Source organism: Cervus canadensis, chromosome 9, assembly GCF_019320065.1.
Source record: "Cervus canadensis isolate Bull #8, Minnesota chromosome 9, ASM1932006v1, whole genome shotgun sequence".
Classification (NCBI taxonomy): Eukaryota; Metazoa; Chordata; class Mammalia; order Artiodactyla; family Cervidae; genus Cervus; species Cervus canadensis.
In genome coordinates, this window is record NC_057394.1 from 12,224,394 (window position 1) to 12,247,158 (window position 22,765).

Sequence of the window (22,765 nt, forward strand, 5' to 3'; positions counted from 1 at the left end):
AAGTCATTGCTCATCCAAACATAGAGCCAGTTTTTCAAACATCTGCAAAAGTATGCAAATATCTTCCCCCTTGGAATTCCTGATGACACTGTTTAAAAATACAAGTGCCTTTATTTGTAATATGCCTGGTCTGCTGAATGTTTGTGTTTTCTACTCATGAGGGGTCTCATAAGCACTCAGAAGGCCTGAAGCTTTAAATCTGCCCTGAAGAAAATCTTGTCTCCCCATTCCTGCCTTGGCTCATTGAGGGGTGACTTCTGCCAACCCCTGCATGACAAGGACCCTTCCCACCTTCCTGAAGAAATGCCATGGGCCTCAAAGGACAGAGAAAGGAGAAGGCTGAGAAGGTGCCCAGCACCTCTCGGGAGGCGTGGCTTTGCTGAACACCTGTCCACAGGTGTGCTGCTCAGCTCCAGCGCGCACCTTGGTCTACCTGGGGCCAGGATGGCCCCGAGGAACAGGACTCATCATTCGGCCTCTCTGCAGCCTGGGGTCTAAGACATGGCGCTCAACTGGGCTCTCACCTGAAGCCTGTCTCATGGATTAATGGGCACTTTCTTGTCTGTTAATTAACTGATGTTTTGTTCCCCGTTTGGTTACTGATGTTCACATCTCTTCATATTCAGGCAGAATTCTACAGTAGGGGGCAGAGTGGTGGGATTTATTTTTATTTCTAATTTCAAAGAATACTAGAACTAGTTCTCAAATGATCCTTGTAAATTGTGTTTCCTACTATTAAAAAGCCAGAAAAAAAAACCAACAAAAAAACCCCCCAAACCAAATCAAAAGCCTGCTCTTCTTTGAAGTTACCAAACATTATCTGTGTGAATGTGAAAACCATTTTGTTTGGCTAATTATCAATCTGTCTCAACAATAAAAAAAATGGAGGAAGACCAGAAATCCTTTTAAATGCTTCTTTTATTTCATTGGTTGTATATTGGGTGAGTGAACTGAATATTACAACCAAAACATAGAATTGATACAAATTAGACTCCTGTTCACACTGTAAGGTAATGAATGAGGGAATTCTTTAGGTTTATGGAGAGGTTTAGTAGGAATGTTACCAGTGATATGGCTCAAAGAATATTTAGGTGAAGTGCTGTTACATCCTGAAAACAAAGAGTGAAATGTGGTTCCCATACAAGTGACGAGTTCAGCTCTTAACTACAGTATTTGCTGAGTTGCTATCTTCATGTCTTGGTATTGGTGATTTTGTTTTTGTAATTAAACAAAGCATTTAAGATTTATTCATCATAGTCAGACTTCTGAATATAAACAAACTTTTGGCAAATAATATTTATACAGAAAAATAGTTTTAGATCCTCTCAAATCCCAGAATTATTCTATAAAATTACATTATAAATAAATAAAAAGCAAAATCTGTTGTACATATATTTGTACATCTATGCATTTGCCTTGCCTCCTCCTTATTGTAAATGGCATATTTATGACTCTTTGCATATTATAATCACAATTCTGGAAAAGTGGATATCATAGTAAAAATACAGTCTTCTATATTTGCTTAGGGATATAGGTGATATTTTTGATGTTCCATTGTTAAAGGGTTGGAAATTGTTGTGTGCTAATAATTTTAAAAATCAAAACCATGAAACAAAAGAAAAAAAAAGAAAGACAATGTAACAACAATTAGTCTACTACAAAAATATTTCGGTGATTCCCATAATTTATGTTTAGTAATGTATACTACGTTTTCAATGAGTTTAAGTGAATTACAAAGAAAAAAAGAAAAAAGAAAATAAGTTTGAATGTTTTAGGCAAGTTGTAGCATAACTACATTGTTATAGTTGAGAAAATTACAAATATCAATAATACATAAAGATGAAACTACCAAAGAAATACAAGTTAGATACAATACTTTTCCACAAATTAAAACAAATGCAACAATACAAGCACTATGTAAGATTACACTTAGAATGTGATTTTTTTTGATAGGGTTATCAAATCTACGATATAAGATAAATAGTCATTAGACTCTGATCAATATTAATTAAAATGGCAGATTTCTTTTTTTTCTCAAACAAAAATGATATGGTTGGTGCATCTAGTTTTCAGAACAGGCGGTGATGCCAAAATTTAAAATATTTTACATTCAATCTCAAAAGTCAAAATACTTCAATCACTAATATGTTCACAAAGAAAATGGATGTTTTAAACAGTTACACATAATAGTCATTTATAACAGCTGTTTTGTTTTTTAAACAATAATTTAAAAACTATGTAGGTACTGTATAGGCTATGTGCAACATATAAAATGTGAAATATGAAATATTTGGTACGATAGTGCTTAAAATAAACTTTAAAACAAACTTTCTGAACAAAAGTTAATTGTATCGCTATTACCTTGAAGATCAACCAAGTATTTAAAAAAGTAAACAACATTAAAATATGTTTCATCCATATATAGTATATATATGTATGTGTATATATAATATGTATGTACTTGTATTAAAGTTTTTTATACTTTTGAGACATAAAATATGCTTTAAGGTGAAAGAATTAAAAGAACTTATTTTTTTTTCCATGCTGTAGTCAGTTACAACCCTTTAATCCAACTTTTGAAATGCAAAACAGTAATGGAGTTTTTAAAAAGTGAAACTATCTACTTGCTGTTTACGTAGTAATTTAGATTAAAGTCACAGTCAAATTTTCAGTGACTAAACTCAAACTTACTTAAATTAGAATATTATACAGATCTCCCCACCTACAGCTTCCTTGTTTGTCTAGGTTTTTAGTTTAGAAGAGTTATTCGGTAACAGGCAACCGGATGGTGAGTTGGAAAGACTGATCCCTTCGGTTAGACTTGGCATGGGCCTCTCATGCTTGTCAAGCTGGATGAAGTCTGGCAAAATCTAGGCACTTCTACAAAGTCTCTCTTATAAAACAACTTTAAAAATATACTTGTAAAATAATACCTTCAAGACTTTGTTTGGTTAGGTATGAAACTCACACCGTACAAAGTTTCTTTTTCAATCTATTAATGTTATTCTAGAATCACATGATTCAATGCGGCGTCTCCAGGCAAACCAAATACCACACTTCGATGTGTCCCCAGTACTTGTGCTTGAATTTCCATTCAGATTTTAGACCTGCAGGACAGGTAACGGTTTTACTTCACTTCTCATCTTTGCTGCAGCATTCGTGTTGTCAAGAAGTGAAACACAGCTCTGATCCAGTGGTCAAAATGAAATGACAGTAATTGAGTAATTGAAGTTAGAATTGAACCTGCCCCTGGAATAGGTTTTTTTTTTTTTTTCTTTCTCTTTTTTTAAACTAATGCTAACTGCTTATTGCTAACTTTGAAATATTCTGAGTCGAAATGAATAAATTGGTTGGACTTTCTGCATCAGCTATAGTTATGGAGATAAGACAATATTCCTAGGACAGAAACTATGTTTAGAAACCCTTTAAAAGTAAACTTTATCCTTTATGTCCTTTAACATCACAGCTGGTCTCAGGTAGTTAACTATCTTAGGTTGGAATATACTAAGCATACCATATTTAATACTCATATATGATATAGCAGCACTAGCTTCTTAGAGTTGTGGTCTGTCCAGAAGAACTAAATCTTTATTTAGCATGCAGTTTGTGGCAATTCTATTGAGGAGGGAACAGGATAGTATGTACAGTAACAATGTTTAGTTATTCTCAATGCAGATTCTTGGCATTCCATTCCGTTTCTGCTGATTATTTCAGAATTATCTGTTAAAGAAAAAGACAAGTGTGATTTAGACCTCCTTCTTGAGAGAAGAGAGCTAGTTTCAGTCTTACTCTTTGAAAACAGACATTTAAAAATAGGAATTTTCTGCCATTTCTCATAATTCTGATGCAATTATAATTTTGCATAATCCCCACCCTTCATGCTGAAAATATTTAGACACTGATGCTATGCAGCCACTGTCAAGAAAGGTGATTCAAATGCACAGCATTTTCTGTAAAACTGTGACTGCGTACACGTTGGCATGCAGTGTGTTTAGATCTTAATTTCCTTTTTTAGTTTTGTCTTTGTATCTCCTAATTATATATTCAATTATCATTCAATTAATATTCGTTAATATGATCAGGAAGGCTAATCAATGAATTAGTTTGTACACAAAATGTTATCTGCAAAGATTAAGTATACATATTTAAAAATGTGTAATAAATTAAGTAACATTTATCTATTAACTTGCATTTATCACTCAAACATATATTCCCATTGAAAGTAATTTTGTTCCCAAGATATAATCACAACAAGTTTCAAGTTCAGGAGCTGTTTAAATGTCCCGTATTAAAGAAACAAGAGATAACATTCTAATAAAGCAATTACAACAGTCAATAATCCCTAGAGCACAGATTAAACTAAACTAAATGCAAACCATGGTTCTTGGAGTTTGATCTGAGTTCATTTCCAACTCTAAAACTCCGCAAAGGACAGGGAGCTTGTCCTGTGGGACCCACTCAACTAAGTGTCAAGCTTAAAAGCCAGGCTTCTGACACATTTTAACAAAAATATTTATTTTTTGTGCAATGCTTTGACCCAACTTTGTGCAATTAATAAACAAAAATTTATTAAAAAGCCAAGAGTCTCTGTTTATGAACTAACCAGTAAAAATTCTTCATGGTCAAGGTCAGTCACTGTTCCTACACACTGGGATCCAATTCCCAACAAAAGCCTCATTTCTACAATTTCTTACCCCATTATGTTGGAATTTATAACATGGATTTTTTTCACTTTAAGTGGGTATTTCTTCAGTTAATATAAAACAGTTTTAGTACATACACTTAAATAATTTCTCCCATGAAATAAGTAAGAGATTTATTTTATGAGAATATACTACTGCTGCTGAGAATATAAGATATGTATAAACTGATAAAAATAGAGGAAGAATTTGTGTATGTTAAATACTTATACTAAATGAAAACTCAAAACTTTGGATAAGACCATTTTTTTGTTTTTCAGAAAGTTCTAGGAATTTAAAATTAATTGAGAAAAAAATATCTCATGTACTCATATATGAATAAAAATAATGATATGATTTATATGTAAATATTATCATAGTATCTTTGAATAGTCGTTGCCTATAGCCAATATTCAAATTCTTCAGATGGTTATAACTTCATTTTTAGATTTAGATATTTGAGTATTAAATAGGAATTAGTCTATTTTATCCCTTAGCTTCCATCCTGTCTGTAAAGTTTCCAAATAAGAATGTGCCCCAGGACATGAGATCATGTCCTGTTTTTTTCTCTTTCATTTTACTTTAGCAAAGTCTCTCTAAAATATTTATGAAAAACAAATATTCAGTTTCTTACATTAAAATAGAATAATATATGCTTTAGAATGTATTCACATTCTTGCTTACTAACTGAAATGAAAATGCCATATAGAACGAAAATTCCTAACCACCTAGAAAGAAAAAGCATCTAACAGAGAGCCCAGGAATGGGCAAATCTATAATTATAGAAGGTAGTTACAATGACGCTTTGGACTTGAACTTGACGGATGTGTCAAACTACCCAGGCCTAACTGAACTAGAAGTCAACCTTGAAACTGGGCTTACCCAGACTGCTTTCCCCCTCTGCCCCAGCCTACACACAATCCATTATGTGGATAAAGACACATAAATTAAATGTCTTTATCAGGCACTACTGACCTCTAAGCGGTGCCTCCTGGCATCTTCGCCAGAAAACTCTGACGATAGCCTGGTCTAAGTCTTGGGCTAGCTTGAGGACCAGATGTGTGGAATTAAAAAATGAATAATGCCCCTAGCAGTTGTGAGTTTCAAGAAGCTTAAGAGATTTGATCTTAGAAGGAAGGAAAGCTTTGGGTGTTTCATTTTTTTGGTGGTAGCCTTTTTCTAAAAAAAATACCATTGGATTATTAAATTTCTTTTCTGAGAAATAGAGCTTGGTACAGTCTGAGTGAAGTGTACTCTGGGGTGAAATACATTCAGGAATCCAGATGGGGACCAGTTACCAGCTGAGAGCCTCTTATGGACTCCTGAATGTTTGATTGCTGCTTGTGATATTAGAAGGCACAGACATTACAGGTCTCAGGACCCACAGGGAGGGGAAGACAGTCTCCATCAGAAGAGACCTCTGGTGGGAAGCAGAGGGCCAAGTGGGCGTGTGTCAAGTAGGAAGGGTGTGGAAGAGCTGTTTTGAGGGCAAGAGAGCTCTTCTATTTAGGTTTTCATACGGCTTTTCCTTAGACTGTACTTTAAATTCACACCAAAAAACCGTAATTTAAAAATAGGATGAATAGGGAATTTTGTGTGTTTTCTGCTGTCTCTCCTTGGAGAGTCTTCACACCAATTCTATACAAACATATAAACTATGTTCTATGCATGAAAACGTCAGCCTCCATTGTAATTTCAATAGCCAAGGGGACCAAAAGCTTCAGGAGGTGCCTGAATATTTCAATATATCTAGGCACAAGGCATATATTCCTGAAAGAGCAGGCTATTATATGTGGTCCTGGGAACATCAAATCCGATACTGACAAGCCCTAATCCTGAGCTGCTCCATTTAAAAAAAAGAAAGTTTAATTAAACCACAGTTCTCGAAAGTGACCTCCACAGATCGGCTCTCAGCGGCATCCTTCCTGCCCTGCACTCGTCAAACCCGAGGCTGACACCCAAAGTTCCTTCCTCAACCTCCAGACACCAAGGCTCAGGTTTTTTTTGGAAAAGGCAGTCGGAAACTCCCCTGGGGTCTATCAGCATTTGTGTAAGTCAGAGAAACAGCTACCATGCTGGGTCTCCTAAAAGTCCCCTCCCTGAAGCATCCTTATTGTCTTGGTTTTCATTTTAACAGATACTCCCCTGATTTTCCAGGAGGTCCTGAGAAATTTCTGTCAGAGTCTGAAGAGTTAGGTCACTATTTGGAAGACACGGGAAAGGCAGCATGAGCAGTGTTAGCTGGCTTGTCTGATGTACCAAGTACTTGCACAAACCCGCATGAGCTTAGAGATGTTAGCTCATCCTGCTCCCTGGCATGGGAGTCCCCTCCAGGGTATAGTGATAGTCTGCAGTGGGACCAGGAGAGGCAGTGATTCCAAGGAGCAGGTCTGCACCCCTGATGGTGCCAGGGGAGATGCTCAGAACCCCCGGGAGTTTGGGAACCGGGGAGAGGCGAGGCCATGGGGTGGGGCCTGGAGTGGATGGAGCCTGGAAGGCTGGGTGGGAGGCAGCAGTGACTAGTCTGCAGGAACCAGATGCGTAGAAGTTGCTGATGGACTTGAGAGCTGCTGGACGCCCCCAACCCCACCAGGTCTTCCTTGCCTAGGTGGTCAACCATATCCTACCCTAGGCCTCCTCTGGACAGATGCTACAAACATGTCTGCTTATGTAATTGGAGCCCCTACCCAATCAGAGTTCTACTGCTCCAGCTTCCAAGGAGCCCTGGCAAGCTACATGATAGGAAAAAGGAATCGAATCAGACGTTAAAAGCATCTGCCTACAATGCGGGAGACCTGGGTTCGATCCGTGGGTCAGGAAGATCCCTGGAGAAGGAAACGGCAACCCACTCCAGTACTTTTGCCTGGAGAATCCCATGGATGGAGGAGCCTGATAGGCTCATGGAGTCACAAAGAATCAGACATGATGAACGACTTCACTTCACTTCATATTGAACCAATCTGATAGACTAGACCCTCAAGTAAGTATTATTTTCTATAACAGAATCATGGTGAAGAAGGGGATTACACTATTAAAATAAGATTTTAGCTAATTTTTCATGGTCAAAGTCTTGAACTGAAAGCATTATTTTCAGTTTTTTTTCCACTAAAAGGAGGACACACAAAAATGAGAATAGCTGATGTCCACAAAATTGGTGATTCTATTTTTTAAAACAAAGACACATGATCTCAAATCATGACTGCATTCATAAATCTTCAGTGGACCCCCTAGTTGTAACAAGACTGTCTGCAAAGCAAAACTATGAGTTGGCTGCAGCAAAAAGCATCTCCTCCAGGTGGTCAGATTTAAGAACAGAATGATTCGGCTTAATCCACATCCTTAAATTATTCCCATATGAGCCCAGTACACAATTAGTCTCAGTTCTACTTATTGAAGACAAAATATGAATGGACCCAAAGAACATCAGATGGGTTGTTTTCCCACCAAATGTGTTATGAGGAGCCATTTGATAATAACACTGCATCCCCAGTGAAGCGCCTACCATTGACTTGTAGTGTAATGGCTCCTCCGTCCATGGGATTCTCCAGGCAAGAACACTGGAGTGGGTTGCCCTTCCCTTCTCCAGGAGATTCTCCCAGCCCAGGGATTGAACCCGGGTCTCCTGCACTGCAGGTGGATTCTTTACCATCTGAGCCGTCTGGGATGGCCCAGTGTAATGGCAGTCAAGCTCACTGCAAAGAGGACTGGGTTGGACATTGCCTGAAGACTCAGCCTACGCGGGCCGGGCAGGAAGTGTGCATAAGTGGGTAGGTCAGCTGGGAAGTGTGGCAGATGGAAGGGCGCCTGTCTAGAAGGAATGGAGCGGCAGCTACTCAGCTCCAGCCAACTGTCACCTGCAGAAACCTGAACTCTAGATGGCCTGGCCTTTCCGTTTGCCAGAAGCAGCTAGAAATTCAGCTGCTGATCCACCCTGTGGAAACAACTCTGTGTGGGTTAGCTGTATCTTTGGGCTGAATTCAGCTATGAGCTACCAGTTTGTGTTTTACTTGAGCCTTCCTTACTTTCTTTTAATTAATTAAATTTTGGCCCCACTGGGTCTTCGTTGCTGCAATGTGGGCTTTCTTTAGTTTGGGTGAGTAGGGGCTACTTTCTAGTTGCGGTGCTTGGGTTTCTTATCGCAGCGGCTTCTCTTGTTGAGGAGCACAGGCTCTAGGGCAAGAGGGCTTAGTTGCCCTGAGGCATGTGGGATCCTCCCAGACCAGGGATCGAACCTGCGTCCCTTGCATCGGCAGGCAGATTCCCAACCACTGGACCACCAGGGAAGCCTGAGCCTTACTTTTTCAGAGGAGATATCTGCTAAGCCTGGATTGCTAGCTTCCTGGGCTGGACAGCAGCCAAGGCCGCAGGCATCATGCAGGGAGGCGGCAGTGGTGATGGTGGGCAGGATCGAGACTGCAGGTCTGACAGGGAGTTAATCTTGCAACTTTCAGACAGTTTTCTTTCACCCAAAGGAGCTGGGTAACTGACCAACTGGCACCCTCTACCTAAGAAGAAATGACTGCCTCTCCCTTGACTGATTCACCAGACATGAAGTACACATGTTGCTTTGTCTTTTCTCAGATGATGATGGATTCAGACTGAGTCACTCATGGGCCCCTAACTTTGGTGTGCACTTGAAAAAGAGCTGACCAGATTGAGAAATGCACTCAGTGGAAAGCAAAACAGTCTGTGCAGAGGCTGAAACACTGAATCTGAATGCAGGGCCAGCACGATCTCAACAGCTGAACTAACTAGCACTTATGCAAGAGGGTTCCAAGAAGACAAACCACCACATAATCTCAGTGCTTCAGAGGCATCAAGTATTAATACATTCTGAGTTTTCTACCTTGTGGTTGATCTCCAGGAAATGTACATATAAATAATTTTGGAAATGTACATATAAATAATTTTGGAAATTGTAGGCTTCCAGAAGACTTCTAGACGTGTTCACACTTCTTATGTAAATGGGTTCATGGCAGACGTTCAGAGATGTCAGATGAGTTATCCTTTAAAATGTTAGCTCAATATTAAGTTCAGTAAGAACTCTTACTGCTTGGCTTAAATGATGGGAATAAACATTTCAGTGAAAAGACCAACTGTTTCAAGGGACCCAAACCATGAAAAACAATTAGAAAAGAAGACTAATGAATGTTTTAATTAAACATTCAATACGGTCTTTGTAATGTTGAGTCTGGAGAGGCAGATAACACATACCTTATCAAATATTTGTGTGGCCTTGCTGAAATCTAAAGGAATCCTAATGAATCTGGATACCACTAGCATAAGAGCTCAAGTGGACACTCCCAACCAGGGGTGGTTGCATAAACTAGGTCCACGATCAAGTTTCACAAGGTCAGGGTGAGTGTCTCATTCCTCTTCAGATTCCTAGTGGGGCTGGCCACATAGCATGTACTTCTTAACTCTCGGTTGCATGGATGGCTGAATAAATATGAATTTACTGAGGACATGATGCCACAATGTTGGCGCTGACAGAAGACCAACAGACCCCTCACAAGTGAGAGGTAACAATGGATGTAGGAAAAGAACCCCTTGGACAATCTATACCTCTTACTCTTTCAGAGAAGCTAAGAATTTAAGAATATCCAAGAAAAAGAAACATCCATCCCCATCCACTCAACCCGTGTTCTCTCTAGATAAAAGGACAGATATTCCAGGCTGGGGGAAGAATCACTCAGAGGATGGAAACATGGCAGGTTAACAAAAATGCCACCCTGAGGAAAAATTCTAGACCTGGCAGAGTTCTTAGAAGTCTTTTCCCAGGCATGGCATTGTTTAGTGGCTAAGTTGTGTCTGACTCTTTTGCGACCCCGTGGGCTGTAGCCCACCAGGCTCCTCTGTTTATGCGATTTCCTGGCAAGAATACTGGAGTGGGTTGCCATGTCCTTCTCCAGGGCATCTTCCTGACCCAAGGATTGAACCCACATCTCCGGCATTAGCAGCCAGATTCTTTACCATTGAGCCACCAGGGAAGCCCTTTCCCATGGTTACAAGGCCCTATTTCCTCAGAAAGTAATTAAAGAAAGGGATGTTTCACTGTCTCCTTAAACAAAACTTATTATTAAGCTAAAGACAGAAAACTGAATGGAATTTCCTAAAAATCTTGCCAAGCTAAGGAAGCCTGCTTGTTATTCACCATCCCAGTATCTTTGCCTTTATTCACAGTTTTGCTGTTTGGTCACTCATGTTCCTCCTCGCTGCTCTCCACTGGCCTCCCCCTTCTTCCAGGCCCTGAACTGTTTAATATGCTCTCCATCTTCTCCCTAGCCCTCCACATGTCTTCTCCACAGCATCCTCTACTGCCTGAAATTTCCCTGGTTTTGTCTGAGAGGTGAAACTTTTGTATTTTGGTTGAAGCAAACCATATAAAAGCAGACAGACATCTGTACATTTCTGGCTGCCAAAGAACTCTGAATCTAATCATAGAGTGAATTACGATGGATGGCCGAACTATGAATTACTGAAGTCAAAAGCAAATGCCTCTGGTCTCTCGGTGGACCTATGTCATCAGAGTAATTCTCATGATACATGTTCATGAATGAACACTTTCAAGAACGCCGACCTATTTCATGACTATCTGTAAACTTTAAGTGTATACAGTGTTCAAAGAGAATGAACGGTATACGAGAAGACACTTTGAAAACCTGTCAAGTTCATTATTTGAGGGGAATATTGTCCTGGGTTGGTGGATGGACAATGTTTTCTGCCATATTTGACTTATTTTCCAAATGGATTTTTATTTATACAGAAAAGACACAGACTGGACTTGTGGGAGAAAACTCTCAAATATGACAACCAGTTTCACTCTTGAGACGAGCAACCTGAGGTTAGTTGGAAGGCCCACAATATTTTGCAGAACTTCTTAAAGAACAGTTTAGTCAGGATTTTTGCTTTGTCCTCTGTCATTAATATAAAGTTTACACCCCAAACTCTAATTCCTCTCTTTTCAAAGACATATTGTTTTGTTGATGACTCATGACTGTCTAGTATTTTCTACTCTATGATATTTGAACAAAAAGTTTTTTCATTTATACTTTCTAAAAAATCATTTAAAATATTACTATTTGAGTTTCTCCATAAAAGGCAGTAACACTGGCCTTATGAAGACGACTGACCAGGGTCCACACTGACAACTGGTATTGTCCGGATACAGTACAAATATGGAAATTCTTGAATTGAGTAAGATTCTACTCCTTGCACAAGTCCATGCTGCCTGGAAAAACCCAGGCTCTTGTTGCCTGAAATACACGATCCCCTCCTCCACCCCAGAACCAGCTGAGGGAGTTCTGAGGACCACTTCTGCTTTCATGGGGAGATGGGAATCTACACCTCAGATCATCTGAAAAATCCATACGCCATGCAAAGGTGACTTTTTCTCCAGAGTGATATATAGGAGTAAGAAGGGGAAGGCACCTGAGAGGAGGCTTTTTACTCTGTGTGCGTCCCCTGATGCAACAGAAGTGCTGAAAAGAAGATCACATTCAAGAGTGTCCTGTGCTCGTTCATGAAGAGAGGGGCTGTGAGACCGTGTCTGCCAGAGAAGGTCAAAATAAAACAAAATGCTAGACTGGAAGGGCCACATGAACGTCAGGAAAAAAGTAGTCATCAAACCAAATATAGCACCCAAGTCAAATAAAGAGGGTGCTCTGAATGCTTCCGGGCCCAGCCAGGACCAGGTCCCAGCTTGTATCTTCCTCTTGGTCTCCTGGAAATCTTGGCTCCACGTGGTATATCCGATTCCTACTCCAGATGCCTTCCCCAGTGAACATTCCAATCACCCAACCGTTGAACCACAGATTACGGTTCTCCTATCCTCAGCTGGTGGAGAAGGTGAAGGACTTTACTATCACACACCGTCTGGAAGTTTTGGCTAAGCATATGCTTTTGGCATCTTTCCTGAATCCTAAAGACGTGGAAACATCCATAATATGGTATTTGGCCTCTTCCATGCTGTTAGCACAGTATTATCCTTGAGAAATGTCATGAGTGAAATAAAACTACTGTCAGCCAGCCTGGAGACTTAACCATCAAGTCCGTCACTGTCTCTACAGGAAAATTACTCGAGTTCCAAACCAGGTGGCAAAAGAAATTTTGAACAAACATTTTTAAAATTAGGGGCTGTCTGCCTATTAAGGAAGGCTAAATTCTTCTACTATATCAAGAAATAATATAGAGTAGTTATGTCACACTATATAAAAATATTCTAAAATATTATAGAAAAATATTGTAAGAGATAAATTTACTGTAAAATATTTATGATATAAAATATTTTTCTAAGAATATTATATTTAGAATATGTGCTTTGAGATGTGGAGCAAACAAGGCTATCTGAGACTAGTCAGGCTGCCCACATCTGAGGCTATTTCAGTGAAAGTGACCTCTGGACATGAAGGCAGAATCCAAGAAAACTTTTTTTATATCTTTAAAAACCAGTTTATGCAGCAACTGAAAAGGAATTTCAGAAGCATTCATTTAAACCTGTTCTTTTCAATATGGGGTTTTGCTCCCAGTAATACGCCAAAGAACCAGGCCAAGAAAAATCACAGAAACAAGATCCCATTGGATTCAACATCGAATCCCCAGTCCTGCTCAATGCCCTGCTTTTGTATCCACTACCATTATGTTGGACTTAGAATCCTGGGCACATTTTGGCCGAAGTATTCATCTTAACAGTGTAGCAGAATGTATAATTCAGCCTGCTAAGAACTGGCTTTTAAGACATGAAAGGCAGAAAAAGAAACCAAATGCTGGGATTCAGTTAAAAAGAAGGCTAAGATGAATGTTACGTCCAGGACACAAAATCTGTCTTTGTGTACTTAATCATCTTACACATTTCTTGAACTGGTAGGATGACACTGCCATCCAACAAAATTTCCAGAAAAATCAGTCTCGTTTTGCTTTCTTCCTTTTTAGTTCTTGGCCCGTGTGTTTGAGGATGTGTGTCAGAGAGAGAGAGAAAGATGAACAAAACCACCCAGTGAGTATAAAATAATGATGCAAAGGAAAAGTCAAAGAGGGCCCAGGAGTGGAAATTTAGGAGGCTTGTTTGTGCCATCAGCCAGCTCTGTGACCCTTCTGGGCCTGAGTTTCTCACTCTGCTTGTACCACATTGGCACCTCTGCAGTGTGGTGGGTAGTTAACCAGGTTGCCATCTGTCCTCTCTAATAACTCCTCAGATAGTGTCCCAAATATCCTCGTATAAAAGATGGCAAAATGGAAGCCAAAGAAAGAAAAGGTAGAAAGCAAGCAAGTTGCATTCTCTCTCATTTCTTTATTACTAACCATCTTCCCTCAGAGCTCAGTGGTTAGGCCCATCCTTTCAGCATCTCTACTTTTGGGGATGATTCTTATGATATGATAATTACTTTGACTGTCATTGCGTACATGTTGGTTTATTGCCTGTCTGCTTGACAGTGCTAAAAGCCATGAGAACAGAGACTTGTTTATTGCTATGTTCCCAGAGTCCTGAATTTCACACGACACATAGTGGGCTCTTTATAAACATCTGTTGAGGAAAAACATGAAGATGCATGGCATTGAGTTAACAGTGGGCTCCGTTAGAGCCTCAGAGTAGACCCAGTTTCTAACATGCACGGTTCACTGAGGAAGAACTGAGCGCATTTGCATGCAGTTACCTGTTTCATGGAAACAGAACTCTTACAGGAAAGTGCAGAACAAGAAGGAATTTTTAATATGAAAAGAGTATGGATTTAATAAAACAAAAACCTAAGTATAATTAGGTATCTCTTTTTCCAACCCTAATTCTTTCTTCTTTGGAGAAATGTCTATTCGGATCCTTTGCCCAATTTAAAATATGGTAAAACAGGCAGAGTGTAAAATGTGCCACTTTAACCATTTTTAAGAGTATAGTTCAGTGGCATTAAGTTCACTCACACTATTGTGCATCTCACCACCATCTATCTCCAGAATTTACCATCATTCCAAACCGAAACTCGGTACCCATCAAACACTAACACCCCATTCCCCTTTCTTGCCAATACTTAACCCGCTCTTCCTTCTTTCCCTCCCACCTTTCTTTTTATCCTCCCCATTTTGGGTTTCAAAAATGGAATCTGAATCATCATAAATTCCTTGGTTCACTTTGAAATTTAGCTCTATGACTTTACCTACAACTAAACTAACCTCTGGGCTTCCTTGGTGGCTCAGTGGCAAAGAATCTGCCTGCCAATGCAGGTTCGACCCCTGAGTCAGGAAGATTCCCTGGAGGAAATGACAACCCACCCCAGTATTCCTGCGTGGGAAATCCCATGAACAGAGGAGCCTGGTGGGCTATAGTCCACAGGGTTGGAAAGAGTTGGACATGACTTAGTGACTAAACAAGAAACAACAACAAATTAACCTCAAGTCACTCCTTTCATAGTTGCCCCTCGAGGCTGCCCAAAACATTCATTCTTAGGTAGTGATGTTTGTTTAATCTGAGATTTATGTGAAGGTAAGGCTTCGTGGAAACAGTGGAGAAAAGCAGTATCTCTTTTAAAATTATTGTTGTTTTAAAAAAAGAGAGAGAGAGAGAAAGTCTTAGATGAAAGGACTCCTCCTGGCTGACTCTTTACAGAAGTTTCTTGCCAGTTCACCACATGGAGAACAGTGAGTTGTCTTCATTCATCTGCTTTCTAAGCTGTGTTTACTAGACTGAAATGTGAATTTCCTTGTTGATCTCATCAGCTAACAATATTTTCAAACCATATCTTGAACTGAGATTTAAAAGGCTTGCGTCCACTGGAACTTTCTTCTTAAATGGTTAAAACTTTGTAAACCAGTAGTTAAACTAAGTACAGACAGTGCGTGCTCAGTTGTGTCCGGCTGTTGGCGACACCATGGACTGTAGCCCGCCAGGCTTGTCTGTCCACGGGATTTCCCAGGCAATCATACTGGAGTGGGTTGCCATTTCCTTGTCCAGAGGATCTTCCCAACTCAGGGATTGAACCCGCGTCTCCTGCATTGGCAGGTGGATTCTTTAGTTACCAGTTTTTAAGGGAACCATATAAAGAACTTCATCCCAGTTCTACATTGACCATAAGCTCCCATCTAATTCAAATATAGTGCAGACACAAGAGAACAGGATTTGGAGGCTGGTGAGCCTGAGTTCTCAAATTGTCCAGCCACTGCCAACCTGCTTGAATCTTAAGCAAATTATTCTTTAAGGTTTTCTCCCCTCTGAGAAATGGATAAGACACTTCACAGAGTTCTACTGAATATTAAATGAAATAATGTATATAAAGTGTCTGATATGTAATAGTGGTTGTTGATACACCCTGGCTTCCTTCAGTTGGTCTATTTAAGATTCATAATCCGAAACAAAATTTGGTTTCAGCTTCTATTTAAATAGGCCTTCAAATAATAATTTTGTGCATTTAAACATTACATGGTCTGTATGACACTCCATACGTGTTGATAATAAACTTGATTTTCATGAGATTAGGGTTTTCTAAATGTCAAATACACATCCCTTATTGTGTATGTATATCTTGACTTGTCACTGACAACTGAATATAGGCTGAATTTCTTTATTGTTCATGAAAGTCTCGACTATCATTCATATTAATCATTTGTCAAACTAAAATCTATTATTATAAAAGCATCAATATCCAGTGCATACAATGATCAATGTCTACTGCAACAGAAAGTTACATCCCATGACAGGCACTCTTTAAACTCTCTAAATTTAAATCCAGTTCAAACCCAGTTTCTAGACCTGATATGTGTATTACCACGGGTAAGTGATTCCACATCTTTTATTCTTAGCACTCCTCATCTCTGTAATGGGAATCAAATGCTGTCCCTAACAGAAATTGCTGTGAGCCTCATATAATTAACAAGTGCTTGGTGGTAGTAAGCACATAATGCTCTGTTATCATTTGGTAATATTTCACCTATTTTAGTTTCTTAATAATAAATAATGCAGTCACTCAGTCATGTCTGACTCTTTGTGACCCCATGGACTATTATAGCCCACCAGGCTCCCCTGTCCATGAGGATTCTCCAGGCAAGAATACTGGAGTAGGTTGCCATTTTCTTCTCCAGGGGATCTTCCTGACCCAGGGATTGGACCCAGGGATTGAGCCCAGGTTTCCTGCATTGCAGGCAGACTCTTTACCCTCTGAGCCACCAGGTAGTTTCTTAGGCTAAGCCAAAAAACACGGATATGACTCTTTAGACAAGGTATGGCACTTAATAATATTTCTTAGATCACTGTGTTTAGAGCAGACCACTATTTATGGATACTTCTGCACACCCAGTCTTGTCTAATAAACATCATTCTTCAATTTTTAAACCTTCACCTGTTCTGATACAGGTCCACATACATGGCAGTAAAAATAAGAGAACTCAGGTTATGAGCTTATGTGAAATAAAAAAAGAAAGCAACTCTTTACACAGTTTTCCAAGGCAAAGGAGTACAATGGAGTATTCTTCTCATTCTTCACAAACTACTTAGATTACCCTATTTTAACTTCTTTCCTTGTTCAAGAACAACCTTAATATTACAGGGGTCAGAGAAGAGCAAAGAAAAGAAAAAGATGAACAATTGGAACTGACTCAAGCAATTCCTTTTCTCTTGAATCTTCATAACTAAAGTGGTTCTCTGGTCCTTTCCAATATTTTGGGATAACAATGACAAATACTGAAAAGGACGACTAATGGAAAAGTTATGAAATTATTACTGGAGACGACATTTGGAGAAAAAGAAGGAATCGAGTTTAATCTTTTTGATTCGTCCAAAACCTTTCTAAATTTTAAGGAGGAAGCAAATCTATTGATTGTTCAAAAAAAGGTCCAGGTGGCACATTCATGCTGGATTGTGGTTTGAGGGACAGAGAGAGGACCAAGTCTGGGCTTCTGAGCTTCTAATCCCTTATGTGACCTTGAATAAGTTGTCTAACCATTCCAGGTCCTTTTCCTCATTTTAAAATGGAAGGTTAGGAGCTTATGGAAGGTTGCATATCTGGTTTTGCCACTTAAGAGATGATCTTGAACGTGCTTCTCAGCTTCTCAAAACTGCAGTTTTTTTTGTTTTTTTTTTTTAATCTATACACTGGGTATAAGAATATTCCCTTGCAGGGCCATGTGGGGGTTTTAATGAGACTACTTCATACAAAAGCTTAGCGCAGTGTCTGGCACTCGGTAGGCACTTACTACCTGGGTCAGCTCTGGGCTGTGTGCATGCTCCAGAGTACTCTGGGGCCCCTTTGTGCGTGCTCCGTCCCTCAGCTGCGTCCAATCCTTTGTGACCCCATGGACTGTAGCCTGCTAGGCCCCTCTGTCTGTGGAATTTTTCAGGCGCGAATACTGGAGTGAGTTGCCATTTCCTTCTCCAGGGATCTTCCTGACCCAGGTATCGAACCCTCATCTCCTGTGTCTACTGCACTGCAGGCAGATTCTTTTTACCCACTGAGCCATCAGGGAAACCCATTGGGGCCCCTTTAATGATCATTTAAAGCACTTTCTCAGGAAGACAGTGTGGCAAATGGGAAAAAATACTACCCTAAGCAGGACAGGGACAATCGAGTCCCAGTCATGCTTCTCTTATTATTTATGGGACTTGAATAAGCCACCTTGCTGATCTGGGGACTTGCTCCGAATTACAGTGTAACTTGCATCATCATTCCCTTTTTCTGTTACTGTAGAAGGATGGCCTGGTTGTGGTCAGGTTGCTCATAGGACTTAACGCCTTTCATTGCTTTGATATAGTTGATGTGGATCTTAGGTCAGACCTGCAGTGCCTGAGGTGACAGTGACTTTGGGAAAACGGGTGACATTTTACAACGTTCAGCTTAATGATGCTGCTTCCAGAAATGTACTGCAGTAAACAGTGAAGAGCCTCTGTGCTTGATTACAGGAAGCTCATTGACACAAACTCTGAGCAAGGGGAGGGTGATGATAATATCATTTCACCACCTGGTGTTAAAACAGACCCAAAGTTCCAGGATATTATACATGATGTTGAGGCATGATGGAGTCTAAATGTTAGGTGAGCTATAGTTTCTCATAAACCAATGGCAGAAAATACCAGTCAGCACATTTGTGCTGCTTTATAGCACAAATCAACCCTGGAGAAGGGAATGGCAACCCACTCCAGCATTCTTGCTTGCAGAACCCCATGGACAGAGGAGCCTGGCAGGCTGCAGTCCATGTGGTCGCAAAGAGTTGGACACAACTGAGCGACCAACACTACCACACTAGCACAAATAAAAGTGAGCAAGTGTCAACAGGAACCACTCTTTATGTGAATCTTGGGGAGAGATGCCTTTTAGAAGGTTGATGTGGCAGGGGCCAGAAAGTTGGTGAATCCACAGATACTCGGAAGCTGGAAAGAGCCACTGGGAGAAGAAAGGATCAAAATGCCTCCCTGAATGTTCCTGACTTTCTTAGTTACAGTCTGTCCTCCTCCACGGGCTTCCCAGGTGGCACAGTGGTAAAGAATTCACCTGCAATGTAGGAGACTTGGGTTTGATCCCTGGGTGGGGAAGATCCCCTGGAGGAGGGCATGGCAACCCACTCCAGTATTCTTGCCTGGAGAATCCCATGGAGAGAGGAGCCTGGTGGGCTCCAGTCCATGGGGTCACAAAGAGCAGGGCATGACTGGGCACTGAGCACGTGTACTCCTTCATATCCATGGACTCTGCGCTCACAGATTCAACCAACCATGGATAGAAAATATTTGGAAAAAAAAAAGAAATCATAAAGTTCCAAAAGGCAAAACTTGAATTTGTTGTGCACTGGCATCTACTTACATAGCATTTATGTTGCATTAGGTAATGCAGAGATGATTTAAAGTCTAAGAGAGGATGATAGGTTATATGCAAATGCACCATTTTATATGAGACTTGGGCACCTGTGGATTTTGGTATCATTTGGGGTACTGGAACCAACGCCCCACAGATACGAACGGATGACTGTATTCATCCTTCCCCACACATGAGAAAAGGATCTTTCTCTCCATCCCAGTTCATCACTTCATCAATGGAGTAGCTTTCTCACCAGTTAGCCTGCAGTCTACCCCAGCTCACACCTCCCCACTCACGTCCAGTAGATGGGGGTTTGCAAAGCCCCCCTTTAGCGTTTTGCTGCCCTGCTCTCAGCCTGCCATTCAATGCCCTCAGTGCCCTACCCCTCCTCATTGCTCCATGGGATTTGCCAGTCCTGCCCGTGTGTGCTACCTCTCCACCCCCTCACTCACTGCATGCAGGGCCTCAGCCACACCATCCCCTGCTTTAGACCTGACACAGTAAGAGCTGCTCTGTCTGCGTCTACTGTGGGGAAAGACTGAGACTGCTTCTGAAACTCCAGGCTTGGGGAAGAAGACAGGATGAGGGAAAGCGCTGACCTCAGAGAGACCAGTGCTCTCTAAGCACTGACCTTAGAGAGTCTTGAGGTCAAAGGGAGGCCCTTCTACTGATTATAGAGTCACAGCAAAACTGAGCCTTGATGTCTTCCCACGTTAAAGAGGAAGAACAGAACCCATCTGGTAGGGCTAAATATGAAGACACACGTAAAGCACGAAGCTGGTACGTTTATAATGCTAGCCCTCCTTGCCCCTTAGCTCACCCCTAGCTCTACCCCTTACATTTCACTCTGGCAGGGACAGTTCATCTGCTCCTTATCTAATTCCTACACATCCTTCAAGACCCACCTCCCTACTTTAGGAGTAAAGTTCTGCCATGCAGTTTATTTATTTTTTTTTATTCGAGGACTTGACACTTTCCCTTTATGACACTGTCTGATTGCTTCACATCTGACTAGGCAGTAAATTCCTAGGTACCATTAGCACTTCACCACACTGGTGTCTCTAGCGTGTTCAGCAGACTCAGACAGGTCTGACCTTGGGAAACACTGCCTCCAGCAATGTGGCCCAGAGGGAACGCTAGAAGGGTCTAAGAGGCCGCACCTAATGCCAGTTTGTCCCTGACTCGTGGAGGCGTGACATCCAGGAAGTGGAGGGACACTCAGGCTAGCTCTGTATCAGGAGACTGGAAGGATCTCTCCTCTCCATCCACCCACACAGCAAGGCTGACAACTTCCCCAGACATGCAGGTAGAAGTGTGGGCAGGCAGGCAGCAGTGGCAGAACTTGGGAAGAGAAATACCTATAAATCAAAAAACTGACTCTGTCCACAGCAACTTGTATTAAGGACGAGACCCCATTCATCTTTCAACCCTTGGCAATGGATCCAAATTCCTGCACTGCACCTCGCCTCTCTTCCCTTACACAGCTACAGCTGGGAGGAAACACACCTCTGGGATGAACTGTGTATTTATCTCAAAAGAGAAAACCTACAGTTAGAAAAATGAGCATACTTTTAGGACCGTCAACAAAAGCCGAAGTACTACTGAGAATATGACTTTTCAATCTGAAAAGATTGCCCCCCAAATTCCATCAAAATGCAAAAGAGGATGGGATTTGAGGTAGAATAAAAGTAGGATGATCCACCATGCAGTCAAGTTCCACATAAGAACCCTTGACATTTTTCTCTTCAGCTGCACGAAATTGGAACTGATATGATGTCTTTAGGTGCTATATACAAAAGAATCCTGCCCAAGTTTCTCACCATGAGGTGTAAATTATTCATGAAAAATGAAAATGTACTAGATCACAACACTTATATAACTTAGCCTTTCCTTGGAGAATCTGCAAATACATATATTAATTAAATCTCATGGTAGTTCTGCAAAGTGGCTGCAGAAAAAAAAAGGTCTTTTTTTTCCCCTTATTTTCTGATTTCTTAAACAAAATCTGCCTCTATATGGCTCTCATAGACCCAGCTCCCCCTAAGACATACGGAGCAGCCTTCCCACCCCTCCTTCCCTGCACCTCAAGCTTTTTTTTTTTGTTTTTTTTGGACCAGACTAGCAAGTTTGGAGGGCTTTCCAGGTGGTGTTAGTGTAAAGAATCTGCCTGCCAATGCAGGAGATGTGGGTTCGATCCCTGGGTCAGGAAGTTCCCTGGAGAAGGGAATGGCAACCCACTCCAGAATTCTTGCCTGGAGAATCCCACGGAAAGAGGAGCCTGATGGGCTACAGACCATGGGGTCGCAAAGAGTCAGACACAACTGGGCGACTTAGCACGCACACACGGCAAGTCTGGATTCCAGTGCCCCAGGCACACTGCGGCACGGAATTCAGACTCTATCAAGCAGTTTTAACTAGTGGCGTTAAATGAACGCAAAATGCCGCCATTTTTATTGTTTTGCTCTTTGACTTGAAGAGATATACAGCAATCAGTCTCCCTCTCTCTCCTCCTCTCTCCCCCTACCCTGTTGTCTTCACACACACACACACACACACACACACACACACACACACACAATCACTCCCTCTCCCTGCAAATTATCTAATATGGCAATTCTTCTTCATTTGAGGCATCCCAATCCATTACTGAAACTGAGCCCTCCTCCATAGTTAGAACATCAGCAAAAAGTTAGAGAAGGTGCAACACACACCTTCAGCAGCATCGCGATGCTGAGACGGGTGTTTCGGCCCCAGCATTATTTCACAAGGGCTGGGTCTAGACAGTTGCTGTCCAGGCCTTTTGGGGGCACAACATACTTGGGGCCCAGGGGCTTTCTGTCATCTGGTTCTCGGGACCCAGCAAATGGCGAGAAAGGAGTGAATCACAGTTGGATCATCTGGACAGGGAGGCTGGTGACTCTGCTTTGTGGTTCAGGGGAGGGAGCTGATGGGGGTCTACTTCACCCACACTGGGGCCTTGCAGAACCCAGATTTTTCTTGTGAAAAAAAACACAGGCTCCAAATGGGTCAAGTGGGGAACAGTGGGGAATGTTTGATGCCTCCTACATTTGTCTGAATATAGTCCTAACAGATGGCTTTGAATAATAGATGTTTTATAAAACTTTCTGAAACGAGAGATTAACTAAAACATGACCTGACCTTTCTAGATTTCTTAGTTAGGATAGGGTGATTTATTATAACTCTGTATATCGATATTCAAGACTCTGTACTCAAATAGCTTAGAAGTTGTGTTCACATTTATATGTGAGAAGTAAGTAAACTCTGATGCTCTTAAACTTTTCTCATCTCTCTTTAGTACTT

At 41.0% G+C, this 22,765-nt stretch overlaps 1 protein-coding gene across 5 annotated transcripts in view; it reads right to left on the reverse strand.

Annotated features, from left to right (window-relative positions):
* Window positions 1–900: 900 nt before the first annotated feature.
* MBNL2 (muscleblind like splicing regulator 2) overlaps window positions 901–22,765 on the reverse strand; it is a 164,822-nt gene continuing 142,957 nt past the window's right edge. For all 5 annotated transcript variants that reach the window (XM_043477896.1, XM_043477894.1, XM_043477899.1 and 2 more), the window contains one exon: window positions 901–3,720. In XM_043477896.1, coding sequence (XP_043333831.1) covers window positions 3,706–3,720 — 15 coding nt within the window. In that variant the 3' untranslated portion in view covers window positions 901–3,705. The remainder of the gene's footprint in view (window positions 3,721–22,765) is intronic.